This window comes from Equus caballus, chromosome 3 (assembly GCF_041296265.1).
Source record: "Equus caballus isolate H_3958 breed thoroughbred chromosome 3, TB-T2T, whole genome shotgun sequence".
Classification (NCBI taxonomy): domain Eukaryota; kingdom Metazoa; phylum Chordata; class Mammalia; order Perissodactyla; family Equidae; genus Equus; species Equus caballus.
In genome coordinates this window covers 113,979,242-113,996,572 of record NC_091686.1, presented here as the reverse complement: position 1 = coordinate 113,996,572, position 17,331 = coordinate 113,979,242, and the positions used below count along the sequence as shown (strand labels likewise).

Sequence of the window (17,331 nt, the reverse complement as noted above, 5' to 3'; positions counted from 1 at the left end):
TTCCTAGAGATGAGATTACGATTCATGTACAGGATGAAGGCTAAAATAAGACCAATGCAAACAACATCATTTTAGATATTTCCCCTTTTTGAAAACGCAATGTACACTAATTTAAACTTTCAAACAGATGAGTTAGGGAAAGAATTGCACAGAAACAACCGTGTTGGCAAAACTGATGTTTAAACACAATTTCACTAGTTTCATTGTTCCATAAGTTGGGACATAAACTTTTCTATGTGCTTTTTTGCTCCCAGTGAAGTGATGCCATTTGGTCTCAAGGCATTGCTTGAGAAGGCAAAGCAACTTGAAGGAAACCAGAAAGAAGAGCAATGGATAAGAGAGAAATAGAACTGTTTAGATACCTGAAACCTTTGCTTCTCTTTCGCCTCTGTCTGGGGTTTGCAGAAAAACGTCGCCCACTCCTACGTGTTCCTAACGAGAGTATATATTAAGCTCTTTGAAATGTGAGTATTATGGGAAGGATCGCAGTTGCTTTAAATTATAGAAGTTGGCAAGTGCCTGGGAGGAGCGGGAGGCTGTTTAAACTGAGAAAGACAGTTGCAAAACTTCGTACGACAGCATGAGCTCCAAGCTTCAAACGCATTCTCAGGCTCAGACGAGCACTTCATTTTTCATCAAGCTATTTTTTGTATTGTTTTGAAGCAGCTTTGAATAATAAACATATTTCTGCTTTAAATTTTTTAATGGCTTCTAAATTTATGGGACAACCAAAGCAAGAAAGCCTCATTTGGGGAGGCAAAGTTTGATAACAGCAATGCCTAGAAAAGGTAAGCTACCATTTTCACTGCATTTTTCTATTTTTCCCTCCGGTTTGGCCTTCATCAAAAATATTTACTGGAAGAACTTAAGACAGCTACTTGTAAAGAAATGGGGAACTTGTAGAAAGTACGTCAACAAACGATAAATCAGAAGTTGGAAATGATAAATTCGGCGGTAGTGCTTTCTCCTACTTTCTATTCCGCCTGATGCACAAAGCTCTGTGAAATATCTTTGACTATATGAAAAATGCCATTTCTCTTAGGAAATGTGTGCGGGTCTTCAGCATCTCCAATCTGATGTGCCCAGCATTCACTAGTGAAGCAACGGGTTAATTTATTGCCAAGGACAGAGTATCTATGTTTTCTTATCCCGTTAAATGCAACTCAACTTCCTGAGCAATGATCTTTCTATTAACTGAGAAATCTTTCCCACAGAAGAGTTTAATATCATTCCAAAAATTCTCATAAATGTGGTTACTATGACTTCTTATAAGTTTGTTTTGCAGAATATGTTTTTAAAAGTTAAATAACCCATTTGACTTTCCTTTGTAACCACAGGAGAGGATGTTACGGTTATTATGTCCTGGGGAAAAAAGTTCAACTCCAAGTTTGTTAATTCAAGTTGCAGTTGACTGACCATGCTGTTATCTGAATAGGGTGGCTTTGCTTTCTTGACTGTGCCTCAGAGACAGGTAGGGAGCAGAGAGACTAAGATATTCCTTGTTTTTCTATGCCTTGGTCATACGAGAAGTATTTTGTGGTTTTAGGTGGAGGGACACGTAAATGGTGATGTGTTGTTCCTATTTCCCAGAGAAAGTCTCTGTTATCAGTGTTCCCATCTTTCTGAGGCAGAATTCCAGGTGCAAAAAGCTAGATATCTGCTGAGATCTGCAAATTCTTCCGGCTGACTGCGATTTTAGCAGAGTCCCACTTTCATTCCTCCGTGCACACATATGAACTCATAGGCAGAGGTTAAAAAGCCCTGTGGGTTTGACGGAGCTTGAGTGGTTTAGGATATCTAGGCGACCTCGGTCTGTAAACCCTAGATGGGTTTCTGTCTGGTACAGAAACACTAGCAAACATGCTCAATAGGCCTGGGTGAGAATGTGAGGCACTGCCCTAGGGACGCTGTGCTTGGGCTGCAAAGGGCTCTACCTGCCTTGCTATACCAGCTGTTACTCTGTTTCTGGGACATTTTTTCCTTCTGTGTCAAACTGTAATTACCTAAGGTGAATTATAGCGGTTTCCCTTGCCTTTTGCCATCTCAGTGAAAGGAAAGACGTTAAGATCAGAGGAAGGACAATTATGATAGAAAAGGGAGCTAGTAGCTCAATCAGCTCATTGCCAGGTGGTCAAAAGAAACTGTTCGCTCCTTCTCCATCCATCCTCATTAGTGGAGGAGGAAGTGAGGGACTCGTGCGTGTCTGCCAATTCATTGCCCTTCTTCCCATAGCTTCTCTGCGCGTTTCGTCTTGCCACTTCTATCCACACCCGCCATACAACATCCAGAGAGGGAGAGGTGGGTTGGATAGACAAGAGTATTACCATCTCCTCCTTCTCGTCCTCTCGGCCATTCCCAGACCAGTTGGGGAAACCCCCACCCTATTTGGAGGGGGTCTCCAGGACCCCACCCCATGACTTCATTGCAGGCAGCTGGAGAGCTGGGATGGCCGGTGGTTGCATGGCGCCTGAGTGCACTCTGGGGATGGGTGGAGCCGAGAAATGCGCAGTGTGGCATGACGTGACTGCTCGGGAGTGGAGCTTGGACTTCCCATCGCTAGCTCCCATGGAGGCTGGCGGCATTTCTGGAAGCCAGACCCGCCAGGCCCCACCTCTGGGCCCGAGAAGGCCCCAGAGAGGACAAAAACAAAAGGGCAATTAGGGTTGCTAATGAAACCCCGAGCCAGCTGACTCATCCGCAGCGCGGCCACTGGGCCACTGGGGGACTTTGTAATGAAACCTGGACGGCGCCCTGGAAAGGACAGGTCAAGATTGTCCCAAAAAGGACACTGACGAGAAGCCCAATGTGACCTAATCGCACCTCCTCACCTCAGAGAGGCTGGGCTGGGAGAGAGGCAACATCTGCAGGGGGGGAGCGGGGGGCGGACAGAGGGAGGAGAGTGTTAACTAATGAACTGCCAGGAAGTGCGGCTTCGGGCTTGAACCAGGCTTAGCCCAGGGTGCCGGCTACAGTAGCACACCCCACGTCTGTGTACCAGGACCTGAAAAGGCCCAGGAGTAAACCCCCCAAGGGGCTAGGAAAGAGACACCACTGTAATTCACTGATCCTTAATGGAATGTCCACTCTGCCAGAAACCAAGGCTCTTTGAACAGGGCCTTTGACAAAGACACAAACATTAACAAAGTAGAAAGTACGTGCAGAATGCAAAGAGAGGTGTTGCAAATTGGCCTGCTGAAATCAAAGAAAGTGCCCCACGGGGTTACACTTGAACTAGACCTTGAAAGAGGAATGAGGTGTCATGAGTGAGGTAAGCGGGCAAGAGCATCCAGGCAGAGGCCAGCAAGCAAAGACACTAAGGGGAAAGATCACGGCTGCTCCCGTGAACAAAAGAGCATGGGATGGCGAGGCTCCATTCCCAAAGCGCATCCCAAGGAATATGAGTCTCATGGAGTATTAATAAGAGAATAACCAAAGATACTGCCTGGTTAGACAAATTTGGGCATGTGGAAAGCTGTGCACCACAGTGGACCAGGTGGACCAGACTCAGGTTCTGGGGTCACAAAGGTCTGACTTCACATCCCAGCTCTACCCCTTAACCGCTGTGCAAACTTGGACCCATTCAAGTATCAGTTTCTTCATTTAACTGAGAGTAATAATTATATCTATTCTTATAGGGACATTTTGAGGATTAAATTAGAGTTTTCATGTAAAGGGCCTACTATCAAAGTGTCGGCGTATAAGAGCTCAATGGATGTTAGCTATTTGTATTCTGTATTAAATCCTGGTTTCTCTACCACAGGACTTCTCACATGTTTTAGTTTCCTAACATGTCCTCTGTCTCTCCATGAGTGGGTCAGTAGAATTTAATGTTTTCCAAACTCATTAGAACATGGAACCGTTTTTTTCCAAGGAGGATCACACAGACATGGAATGCAGAATGCATGCTGGAAAATGGTGAGGTTGAGTTGGCCTGGTGATTTGAGGCCACGTGGGCTTTGAGTGCATGAAGTTTCCCAAAATTTAACTGAAATTTATCCATCTCCATCACCTGTGTCACCAATTGATTTCCGTACTCCTATGAAATGGAAGCCCAACAACTGGGATTCTCATACCTAAATAAATTGACTTTTTCTTTTTTTAACTATTGTCAACTTTTAGAAGGAAGAGAAAAGTGACAGTAAAGCAAATTCTTGTCCGTAATTTCACACCTGAAATGTCAGCGTTTGCCTGTGGTTTGAGAGCCTCCTGTATGGAGGGCAAAGCAAAGGACACAAGCTAGAATAAAACATGGTCTTACCCTACAAAGAGTTATCAATCCGATGAGGAAAATAAAATGTGTCTTCCAATACCTGAAATGCAAAATTAGATTTACAAGAAAGAATATAAGACAGGCTCTAAGAGAATGGGAGTTCAGAGAAAAGGAGACCACAGGTCCCCGGAATAATCAGAGTAATACGTAACATTCTTTGATGTTTACCACGTACAAGGAACTGTGCTAAGTACTTTACAATATGACTAACCCATAAGTACTTTTTAAGGCTACCAGGTGGGTGTTGACTTGCCCATTTCACAGATGAGAACGCTGAGCCCTAGAGAAATTCGGTAACCTGCCTGAAGTCTTCCAGGAAGTAAGGGGCAGAATACGGTCTCCCGCTCAGGTCATCCTGAACCGTGTCCCCCACCTGGGGAAGACTCTTTGGAGGAGGTGTGGAATTTGGCCTTGAAGGGTGGATAAAGATTGGTGGGAGGGACATTCCAGGCAGAGTAAAGAACATTAGCAAAAGCATGAAAAAGAACAGTGTGGGGCGTAACAGGAAAGCCGGACTGGCAGAACGAAATCCATGCATGGAGGGAAATGAACTCAAAAGGCTTGATTGAGGGAAAAAAAAAAGACTTGGTTGGAATCAGATCATAGAAAGCCTTGAATGCCAAACCACAAAGTTCGGATTTTTTTAATGAAGTAGTCATTAAAAGTTCGTAAACAAGAAAGTAACTCCCTGGCGGTTTATTAGAACAATGATTTAAGATAATTAATCAGTGTATAGGAGGGACAGAGGCTAAAACTCCAGTTGAGAACAGATATTTGTCCGGGCGAGACGTAGAGCAGCAGTTGTCCACACAGCGGTGAAGGGCTGGGGATGCACGTTGGACGTCATTTCCTAAACCTGTTACAGCGAGGCCTTGACCGTCATAGTGGTCTTTCAGAATAACAACCCCGAGACCTCAAGAAATCCAGATTCTACTTGGGCATCATATTTACCCCTGTAAAATGGAAGGAGGAGCTAGCTGACCTCTGAGAGCCCTCCCAGCTCTCAAACTCCATGAAGATAAAACTCTTAAGCACTTTTATGGAAATCATTAACTATACAGTTCTCTATTCGATCACTAGTTTCCAGATTTCTCATACCAAGCAGATTTCATACCAAGCAGGCCTATTTCCAAAAGAACTCTAGGGTCTACAAAAGTTTTATGAGTTTGTAGCTATGGCAATTACGTAATGGTGGTATGGGCATGCAATGATTGGCAGAGGGTATATTTTAATAGATCCCTTCAGGGGAAACTCTTATCCATCCTCCTGGCTGGCTGCCTTTTGCAAAATTCAGCTGTCTAGCTCTTGTGAATGATAACTTTGACTGCAGCTCACTCCACCGCAGGATCTTGCAGTGCTTTTGAACGATAGTTATTCATGTAGGTGTCCTATAAGCTCCTCCAGCTCCCACATAGGTGGTAAGCTTCTAGAGAGGAGGAATTAATTCATCTTTGGATTCTCCAATGCCTTCCAACTATAGTAAGACTGAACAATCTACAAACACAGGTCTGCAAGAGATGTCACATTTCTTTATTTTCTTTAATTCATCTTGAATCTAATTCCAAGAGTCCATGCCTATAAGAATGTTAGTTTCAGAAAGTATCAGGTTCCTACCCCCACCACCTCCAGTACCAGGGAGGTCGTCCTGCACACCAATTATGCCCACTCTTATAAATCATCTGTCCCTTTTGTGTCTGTGGATTCTGCTTTCAAACCATGCTTGGGAACTGGGAATCACTGTCAGGGCCAGGAACCTAGTGTCTGAGCAATCTTAGCCAGCCCTCCCCTCTGGACACACAGAGTGATCATTTCCATTTCTCACAGATGCGTGGATCCCTGACCCCCAGTCTCTCCAGGTTCGGGGAAACCTCCCGTCAGAGGTCCTTCTTTCCCTCCTCTCCCAGTGTATATTCTTGGGCTTGGACTTGCAGAAAAGAAAAGCAGGGTCATTTTCAAGAAACTTCTGCTTCCTGCTCTGCCTGCCCAACCTTTAAACAAGGAAATCCAATTCACTGGGCAACACTCTTAGAATAAGTTGAGGGTGGAGGACATGCAAATAAGTATTTCCCTAAGTTATTCTGTCACACACCCAATAGGTATTCAATAATTGTCAGTGAAATGTGTGCCCCAATAACCAGTAAAATGGCTGTCCCACAGCTGCTTGGTTGAAGGTATTATTATGATCAGCTTAATGGAGTCTTTTTATTAAGCACCGTGTGCCAGTACTTCATATGTGCCATCTCCGTGTCCCCATTTTTCAGATGCAGACAGGTGAGTTGTTTACGTAATATCCTACAAGCACTAAGAGATGGAGCAGATGTTTCATCACTGTATACACTACCCACTGTATACACTGCCCACCTGCTAGTCACTTAGTAGCCGCCTCAGTTACCAGATCAACTGTCATGATATCACAGTGCTTGTGTTCAGATACCTTTATTTTACTTAATAATGGCCCCAAAGCACAAGAGTAGTGATGCTGGAAATTCGAATATGCCAAAGAGAAGCCATAAAATGCTTCCTTTAAGTGAAGGGTGAAAGTTCTAGACTTAATAAGGAAAGAAAAAAAATTGTATGCTGGGGTTGACAAGATCTACAATAACTTTAGTTACAATATATTGTTATAATTGTTCTATTTTATTATTAGTTGTTATTGTTAATCTCCTACTGTGCCTAATTTATAAATTAAACTTCTTCATAGGTAGATATGTCTTGGATAAAAGATAGTACATTCAGTCATGCACTACATAATGATGATTTGGTCAATGATGGACCACATTCACAATGGTGCTCCCATAAGATTAGTACCATGTAGCCTGGGTGTGTAGTGGGCTATACCATCTAGGTTTGTGTAAGTGCACTGTATCATGTTCGCACAATGACAAAATCACCTAATGATGCATTTCTTAGAATGTAAGCCCATAGGTAAGCGACACATGACTGCATAGGGTTGGGTACCATCTGAGGTTTCAGGCATCCCCTGGTGGTCTCAGAATGTATCTCCTGTGGAGAAAGGGGGACTGCTATAGTGTGACTCTGCTTGATACAGCCATAATCCCACAGAACGGTTTATCATTCCATCTCATCATTCACCTGCCAGGCCGCAGGGAGGGAGACATAGTCCTTTTTGAAAGATGAGAGCAAGGTGAAGTGACTTGTCCAAGGCCACAGAGCTAGAAGAGAGCTCAAACTCCAACACACTTTGTCTGTCTGCCTCCAAGTCGAGGAGAGGGAGTTAATTCTATTTCGTAAAAGTCTAATTATAGAACAGTATTAAATATGTGAACTTTTAGGCCCTTCTTGTGCTACCAATAACAGAAAACAATGACCGATGTAGTTCCCTTAAAACGCGTCCCACCAGATGTACTCCAACAGCATCTGAGAGCTGTCATCAAAACATTAGTTAGTGGCCTTGCCAATTGCTAACATCCCCAAAGCAGCTTATTCTCTTGAATTGGTAACTAAATTTTTTCAGTTTCTTTCTTGCACCATTAATTTTTTTAGAAAAGACTTTTTATGAAGTAATTTTCATCCCATTCCACTCTAAAATCTAATTTGACATAAACAGAATCTTATTTAAGGAATACTTTGAATTTATCAGAATTACCAATCCATTTTATCACAGGTGCTCGCATCAGTTTCTCAGATCATTAGCATCTTCTCTTTTCTTTCACAGTAAAGACCACATTCCTTGGCATGATTTTAGGGGGACTGTGAAAATCTGTTTCTTGACCACCCTCCTTGTCCACCTTCATCCCTACTGTTCTCCATATAGGAGATACCCACGTATACGCATGGTATATCAAACACCACAGACACAGTGGCTTGAACAAGAGAAATTACCTTCCTCAGTTCTGAGGCTAGAAGTCCAAGACCAAGGTGTTAGGTTTGATTTCTTCCAAGGCCTCTCTCCTTGGCTTGCAATTGGTCACCTTCTCACTGTGTCCTCACGTCGTCTTTCCCCTGTGCAGGGCACCACTGGTATTTCTTTGTGTGTCCAAATTTCCTCTTCTTATCAAGACACCGGCCAGATTGGATTAGAGTCTACACTCAGGGCCTCATTTTAACTTCATCACCTCTTTAAAGTCCTTGTCTCCAAATACAGTCACCTTCTGAGGTGCTTCAAAATATAAATTTTGGGGGGACAGCATTCAGCCCAGAACAACCCAATACCCATGCACAGTGAACTCTTCACAATTTCTCGGGCATCCGTCTTCTCTACAAGATGTAAGTCTAAAGAATTGAGTCCATTCCCCTGCCTTTGTGGGAATTATGTTGAACCATATAAAACTGCTGACCTTCAACCATTTATTGCCAACAAAAAAAATGGCAATTTTATATGATTCGAAAATAATCTGGAGGCTTAACAAAAACTCTCATTTTTTGAAGACAATTTCTGTGCCAGGCCCTTAAAATATCACAGAAGTTGTTGCTCCTCCTCCTGTTTGTCCCTGTGACTGAGATGGAATGATATCCAAGCAGACTTTTAGAATTTATCTACATTACAAATTTCACCCTCAGCTTCAATGCCAGCAGCAGCACAAAGCTCATAGTTAATAAGGCAGCTCCTTCCATGAAAACACCACTGGTCACCAGAATGCTCTTCTTTATTATATCAGAATATGGTCGTTTTTAATGTCTCTCAATTGGTCCTTGTTCTGCTTTTAGAAGTAGCAAGGAGAAGGCCACCTCTTTCCTCTGGTGTTTTAAATACTTAAAGGCTGTCACTGTCTGCCTTTTCAATCCTCTCCTGGGTCTCCCTGCATTTACAGGGAGCAATTCCCATTGGACGCCATGTGGTTCACTGAGGGTATACATGCCCCACCTGAAGGGACATCCAGACTGAACACCAAGTTCCAGATGAGTTTCACGTTTAGTGTTAGCTCCATGTCAACTTCCCGGTATGGATAGTGACTACTTGGAGCCTTGTATTGAGAAAGAATCGGAACCCAATCTAGGGTCAGCAGGAAAGAACGTAGAGTTCAATGGGTTCTATCTAGATGAGAATCAGACACTTTCCAGAGATGTTCTAACTACCGCTCTGGATATTGTCTGACAGTCTAGAGTACAGGAGAACTGTCACTCTCTCTTGTTTAAGTACTCTAGTTTCCTTAATGCTGAGTTTGCATCAGCTTTGCTAGTAAGCCCGTTTCATAAAAAGACTAAGACATTCAGATTATTTTTTTAACTTAGTTGTAGCAAAGCCTATTTTCACCCATGTTATGATGCTGTTTTTTTTCATAGCTAACTAAAAAGAATGAAGAATCTGGAATTATGATCTCTTTGTGTGCCAGTTTCAGCCCTAACTTTTCCTGGTTGTGTGATTGTGGGCAAGTTATTTGAACTCTCTGAGCCTCTGTTTGTTCATCATTGAAAATGGGAATAATATGTACCTACTCCAGTGGACCTATTGGCAGTATTAAATGAGATATTATATAAGAAAAAGTCTGCAAGCTAGAAGGTGAAATACAAATGCTAATTACTGTGAGGAGCCTGATAGTTTTGGCTAGCTGGCTAATCTTGCCCTAGACTTGTTTGTTCCGGGGATTTCTTTTTACTGGACATTGACATCTACTAGGGGATTAAAAATAAAAGACCAAGCAAGAGAAATGAGCACACACTAGTTACTTAGTGAATGGACTTTCATGTAAATGTAAACACGTCAAGGGAAAGAATTTCAGTCAAGATGAAAGTATTTCCACGACGCTGTCAAAGCAGAGCGATGAGCAAAATCCAGACTGGCTCTCCCTGGCTTGTTTTGATCCTTCAAGGCCTCGGATGTTTGGTTTGGGATGATTTATGCTTGCCATTGGCTCACACAATTCTATCTTGCTGTCCTAATGCTTTTGTCTGCCAGGGAAATTATACCCATTTCTCAGGGACATTTTACCAGCAAATATCTAGGCAATTCTCTAAATCAGGGGCTACAACCCGAAATCTAGGGACCAAGCAGGAAATGTGCGTGAGGGGTAAACATGTGGCAGAGACCCTGGAGGCCTAGGACTGCATGCTCCACCAGAAGTGGGCGGTCACCATCCCAGGGGCAATGGGGCCCGACAGTGTCAGATCTTTAGATTTTTCAAGACAATCCATACATCCGGATTTTTATGTGAAATGTTCCTATTTTGAAAACACTTGCTGGAGCCAGCCCTGATGGCCTAGTCATTAAAGTTCTGCACATTCTTCTTCGGTGGCCCAAGTTTGGTTCCCTGGCACAGAACCACACCACTCATCTGTTAGTAGCCATGCTGTGGCAGTGGCTCACAAAGAAGAACTAGAAGGACCTACAACGAGAATATACAACTATGTACTGGGGCTCTGGGGAGGGGAAAAAAAAGGCAGGAAGATTGGCAACAGATGTTAGCTCAGGGCCAATCTTTCCCAGCAAAAAAAAAAAACAAAAACACTTGCTATGTTTTTGACCTATAGAAATGGCAATTTCATATGGTTCAACTCAATATAATCTAGAGACATGAAAACAGTTCCCATTTTCTTGCTGTATAGGAAATCTCAAGAGCTCTTGCCCTTCAAAAAATTCCCAAGGGTCAGCCCCAGTGGCCTAGTGGTTAAATTCGGAGCGCTTGGCTTTGGGACCCCAGGTTCAGTTCTGGATGTGGACCTACACCACTCTGTTAGTGGCCATGCTGTGCTCGTGGCCCACATACTAAAAAATAGAGGAAGATTGGCACAGATGTTAGCTCAGGGTGAATCTCCCTCAGCAAAAAAAAAAAAAAAATCCTAAACAAATATGCACACACACACACTATAATAGCAACAGCTAACAGAGCACACTCTCTATGCAGAAGGTTCACCAGTAGACAGACCCTAATAACACCCCATCAGGTTGGTACTATGTTTATCCCTATTTTATAAATAAGACCTAAAGCCTCTCTATCAGTTAGTTGTGACACATATGCACATGACTATATAAGCCCTTTGCCAAGAGAGCGATTGTCCTTATGTCTCTTGGATTGGAGGAAGAAATTTAAAATGTATGTTACTGCCCACTCCCTCAGAGGTGGGCAAGTTGGAGTGAACAGCGGTTCTTCTGGATACTTATGGTAACTTTCTATCTCCATACGCCTCGTCTTAGTCCACTCGGGCTGCCATAACAGAATAACACTACGGACTGGGTGCCTTAAACAACGAAAATTTATTTTCTCATGTTTCTGAAGGCTGGAAGTCCAAGATCAGAGTGCCAGCAGTGTTGGTTTCTGGTGAAAACCCTCTTCCCAGCTTACAGATGGCCATCTCCTAGCTGTGTCCTCACGTGGCAGAGAGAGAGCGAGCTGGTGTCTCTTCCTCTTCTTATAAGGACACCAGTCCTATCAGATAGAGCCTCACTCTTATGACCTCAGTTAACCTTCATTACCTCCTTAAAGGTCCTCTCTCCAAATACAGTCACATTGGGGGCCGGGGCTTCAACATATGAATGGGGTTGGGGAATAGACGATTAAGTCCGCAAGAGGCCACCCTCCTGTGGAGAAGCAACCTCTCCTGCCTGTTTCCCTTTTCCAATCGTCACACTTAGTCCTCTTCCCACCTGGCCCGCTTCATTCAGCCATTTCTCTCTTTTTACCCAATTCTTTGTGGCACGAGGTTCTTTCATTCCACACAATTGCTCTTTTTTCACTTTCAGTCTCCCCATTCTTCTCTTCTACATTCCCCTGTTTCTCTCTTTCTCTGCTTTCTCTGCCCTTCTTTTCATTCCAATCTTCACCTTCTCCCAGGTCCTTTTCTCTCTCTTTATTTTCTTCTCACCCTCTTCTCCACACCTCCCCCTCAAGTCTAAATTCTTTGTTTATTTGTCTGTATTTACGTTTTATACCCTGCAGTATATATGCCCCCCCCCCCCCAATAACCAGAGTGCCTAGCACAGTGCCTGGTGCGTGACAGAAACCCCGTGAATGTCAGCGGGCCCCTTCTACACAGGATTCGAGGCAAGTTCAAAGAAACGTGCAAAATGAAGCAGTTTCAGTGGAAATAAAAAATCAAAGCCATGAGATGGAGGAGGAACAAAACAAGTAAACCACAAGGCCTAGTCTGGTTATTGTGATGAAGCGTGAAATCTCACTTCTTGGCAGCAAAGCCCAGAGTCTTTCCAGACTTATAGTGACCCGTGTTCTCTCTGGGTGCTCAGGGTGAAGGGTACAGGAGGGGAAATGAATCCCCAGGGCCTGCCTCCAACAACTGGATTTCCCCATATGTCAGCTTTCTTTTCAGTGTTCCATTGCTCTCTCACTGGCTATCCAGTGCTGCATTGTGTGAAAATCTCACTCACATCCTATTTAGAATATTGTTCTGTGTAGTAAAGAATTCAAATCTTATAATTAAGGCAATTTGTAGTTGAAGTTATTGCTGGGACGTCGCTAAAGGAAATCTGCCATCCTTGATTAATCGGGAAGCTGAGTGAGTGCAGGTTCAAGTGACAGCTGGGCGCTTTATGGAAGAAAAGTATCAGATAAGGAAAGGAGGAGGAAAGGCTTTCTGAATCCTCTTCTACTTTCCCCTAAAGATACTCACTGTCTTCATCTCTCCTTACACTGCTCTCTGTCCTCTTTCCTATCACCATCACCTTCCCTCTGAGGCCCACAAGGAGACTCGTATCTCCATCTCGGGCCACTACCTCTCAGTGAAAACCTAGTCCTTTATTTCCAATGCCTTCTCCTGAACACAGAAATCTAACCAACAGCACAAATTTTCGATTTTGTTGTGGACCCGGCCATTCTCCCAGAGCACACTTGATAACTGGTCAGTGCCTAAGACAATTACCATTAGATTAGACTCTGGACGCCACATGTCAACAAGGCCATTGTCAAGCTGAACTGGGGGTAGCTTGGGTGACCAGAAGATGAGAACTATTAAAACTAAAGCACACAAAGAAAGATTGCAGGGTCCTACCCTGGAGAAGGGCAAGCTGATGGGAGATGCGAGACTGATTTCAGGTATTTGAATATCTCACTCAAGTAGGACTTCTGAAGCAATTCTTTAAGATTTGGCATCTAGTACTTAGAATTCTAATCCAGAGAGGATTTGCTTTGAGTTAAAATCACAGCTCTGTCATTTTCTAGGCTCGTGTCCTTGGACAATAACTCTCTCCATCTCCATTTCCTTGCTGTTAAAAAAAAAAAAAAGCTAATATATCAAACTCATTAAGGTTATTGTGAGGATGTAATATGGTGCTCAATCAAGCATAGCTAGGATTACTATCCCTGGTACTCTACTGGAATGCAATAGAAAAGAAAATGTTAGCTATATAGGGTTGTTAAGTTGTTTGGATCATAAACCATAAGATCTTCTTCTTTTTCTTCCCTCCTTCCTTCATTTCTCTTTCCCGAAACCATCCAGCTGTAGTTTGAACCTGCATTTAGTAAGCTTTCTGATTAACCAAGAGTGGCAGATTTCCTCCAGTAACACCATAGCAACGACTCCAACTATAAATTGCCTTAATTACAATGCTTTCATCCTTTGCTATACAAAACCACATTCTAAACAGAATTTGAGTGAGATCCTGAAGAGATTCAGAAGTATTTGGCATGTGAGAGAAACACAGCTTTGCGATATTATATAAATAAAGGAGAAAGGGAGTTTTAGCTGTGGTTCTCAACGTTAGCTGTACCTTAATAGTCAATGAGGGAGCTTTGAAAAATCCCAAAGCCCGGGCTACACCCCAGACCATTACATCAGAATCTCTTGGGATGGAATCCAGGCGTAAATAATCTTTTAAAACCTCCAGGTGATTCTAATGTGCAGCCAAGATTGAGAACCGCTGGTTTAAGGAAAGTGGTGGCCAATGGGGTGGAAAGCCACAGAGTTGACGAGGCTGTATTCTGTATGCGTGGTGTGAGTGCATCAATAACTTTCTAGACTCTAGAGAGACCTTCCAGGAGAGCTGGGAAACAGAAATCAGGTTGTGAAAGGAAGGAGTGAGTACCTAGAAAGAGTCTACAGCAAGTATGGCTTAATCTTTCAACAAACCTAGTGGAACCTGGAAGGAAAGAGTGAGGAAGACACTTGAGGAGTTGACAAAAGCAAAATAATTCCTTTTCAGAACATCATTTATTTTTAGAAGATGGGAGACCTAAATATATTTGAACCAAAGATGAGCCTACCATATCTTGCATGCTTGCAATTTAAATTTTGGAAAATAGCAAAAAAAAAAATGTTTGCATTGATCCAGTAGATTTCATCTTGATGATTTCAGATTTATCACAGGATCTTGACCAAATATGCCCTCTGCTTTAGGCCTCACTACTCATTTCATTTTGATTGCCATTTGCTAAATTTCCTGCAGTTTGTCAAATATGTCAGTTGATTAACTCTCTTAATCCTCACAAAATCCTGTAAAGTGGCTGTCTCCCATTTTACAGACAAGGAAATTGTTCAGACAAAATCAGGATTCAAACCTGGGTCTATATGACCCCAAAGCCTACAGTCTCTTCACCTGCCACTGTGCCTCCAGATAAAGCAAAAGTTCAATCCTCAGAGAGCCGTCTGCCTCCATCGAAACTTGCAAAATGACCAAAACTATGCCCTGAAAGGTAATGTCCCAGCTCCAAGGGCTCTGAAAGAAAAAGTGAAAATGTATCAGAGGTTACAGTTCCTACTTTGGGTTGCCGAGGGGCTTAAGCAAGGTACAAAGCATTTTAGAAAAGGGTGGGCATGAGGTCTTTGCCATCCTTGACACAGATGCCTAGGAAGGTAGTGGAGGAGCAGCCAGACCTGGGTGTGCCCACGACTGACACTAATCTGAAAATGCAGCATCCTGAGCTGCATGACAGGTGTGGTGGGGTTCGAACAGGAATGGCCACTCTCAACACTGTTCCCCTCCACCATCTGCCCACTCGTTCCTCCCTCCCTAGGCACGGAGTCCTTGCTGACTTCTGACTGCCAAATCAGCCAACATGTGCCAGCTCATTTGGCCATCATCTCTCACCAAATCTGAATCTCCACAGTCTTTGATTACCCCTAAAAACTGATTAGTGTCTATTTGCGAGCAATATCTTCCTCCTAGTACATCCAGGTATATGTGGTCCAGAGGGCTGCTTTCATTTCTGGAATATTAGCTTAGAGGAGAATGAAATCCAATAAAAAAAAAAAAAGTATAGCATTAGTTCCAAATAGTTGCATAATGTGTGTCAAAGAGAGATTTTCATTTGGGCTGCCATCTGTAGATATTATCGTTAGTTATCCCTTGTACTCAGAGGGGGGAGTGAGCAAAACATTGCTTTCCCTTCCAATCAAAAGGCCTGGAGATTGCTGATGCAATGTCTACATGAAAGAGCCAGTGACATTTTGAGTTGCCTTTTAAAAAAAAATTTTAGTATTGTATTTTAAAAGACAGTGGCCAACAAGGTCATTCCAGGACAAGTTTTAGATTCTTTGAGAAACAAGTCGGATAAGACCATAACAGAGACTGTTTAGTTTGGACAGACAAATTGCCAACATACCCACAAAAGGGAGGATCGGCTGAGCATTTTTCTTTTGGCTCTGATTTTCAGATTTTCTTCAAAAGCTAGTCTAACAAAAATGTGAGAGAAACCATGTGATACACCCATAAAATACAAAGACCTCAAACAGAACTTGTGTCTCAGACCAAATCGGTGCATGGAGTTTGTGGTGATTTGGGCAAGATTCCTATCTATGATGTCCCTAGTTGATTATGAATGTCATTAGAAGAAAAGAAAGGTGGGGCATTTGCCGACTGCCTGCTGCGTGTCTGGCATGTGTCCTGCACCCTAATTAGGTGCTGGACTAACATGATCTCATCCAGATCTCCCAATTAGCCCTTGAGGTTGGTGTTATTCCCATTTACCAAGAAAGAAAAAGAAGCTGAAGAAGATGAAAGAACTGAACATGGCAAGTATATGGGCAAGATAGGAGTTGGAGAATGAGATTGAAACTATTTGTCCAAAATATGTTTGAATCAATGAATGAATTAATCTTAGAAGGTAATAAAAGAAATATATTATTCAGTGAATCTATAGGTCCTGTATCCATTCCAAGCCTTGAAAATTGGAAGCTGATGTTTTGTGTGTCTAAAGCTTCAGTCAAGGTGCGTCCCAATATTCGTGGATCTCCATGAAGAAGCACCACCCACCTCCTTCTCCACCGCTGTTTTGTAGCAGCCTGGTCATGTGCATTTAATCCTCATCAAAACCCTCCTTCCAGCTAGAGACAATGAGGCTCAGAAGTCTCAAACTTCAAAGGAGAGAAGTTTGGACAGGGTCTTGAAGGGATGAGAGGACCCACATATCCAGTGGAGAACAGGGAAAAAGAGACTTTCATATGGAGTCCTTGGTGAAGGCCAAGTAGCCCTGCTTGATCAGAGAAGAATGTTCTGGAAAGAAAGTAGTGACATAAAAGTTAGATAAAGGTTCAAACTGGTGAAGGACTTAGAATACAGCACAGGTAATTTTGACTTTATTCTAAAGGAACCAGGAACTCATCAAAGGCTTTTGAGAGAGGAAGACATGTGGGGAGCAGAGTTTTAGAAGGTTAAGCTGGCCATGGAGTGGGGGAGGGACTGGAAGTGGGGAGACCAGATGGGGACTTTCATCAGAAGAATTCTATGACACTCAAGGCTATGGCTGTTTGGAGGCTCTGCGTGCCATTTGGGCTCTGCTATATTCCTTTCAGTCGAAGCAGGCATCTTCAGGCTGTTTGTGCTCTGCCTAATGGGCTCACGTGGAATGATCTAAACCCAGCGTCCTTTGACATAGAAATGTCATCCTAACAATGAGTGAATTCTAGGAACTCTTCCAGCAAAGAATACCCACTAAAGAAGGAGGCCCCACACTACGTGAGTGTTGACCTTACAAAGCAGGACCTTAGGAAGAGTGTTCACCTGAGGAGAAAGCCACTGGGGCAAAAAATGTGCTTGCCTATTAAAGAATTCTTCCCAATGCTGTAGGACACCAATTTAAATTATAGGACACAAAGCAGAAATGTCAGAATGTGAAGGGCTCCCTTGAACGTTGTTAATACTCAAAGAACGATTTTCCATAGAGGCATCACCTCACCTCACCCCTGCTCAGGTACACACACTGTATCACCGGACT

General features: G+C 43.1%; 1 protein-coding gene across 2 annotated transcripts in view; it reads left to right on the top strand.

Annotated features, from left to right (window-relative positions):
• The first annotated feature begins 306 nt into the window (after positions 1-306).
• Positions 307-17,331, top strand: part of C1QTNF7 (C1q and TNF related 7) — a 100,553-nt gene continuing 83,528 nt past the window's right edge. Inside the window, exon 1 of one of the 2 annotated variants that reach the window (XM_070261749.1) lies at positions 307-464. Coding sequence is in view for 1 of the 2 variants with exons in the window: in NM_001242530.1 (NP_001229459.1) it covers positions 776-788 (13 nt within the window). In the remaining variant the exon portion in view is untranslated. Of the gene's footprint in view, positions 789-17,331 lie in introns of both variants that reach the window. The other variant, NM_001242530.1, reaches the window with a different exon arrangement.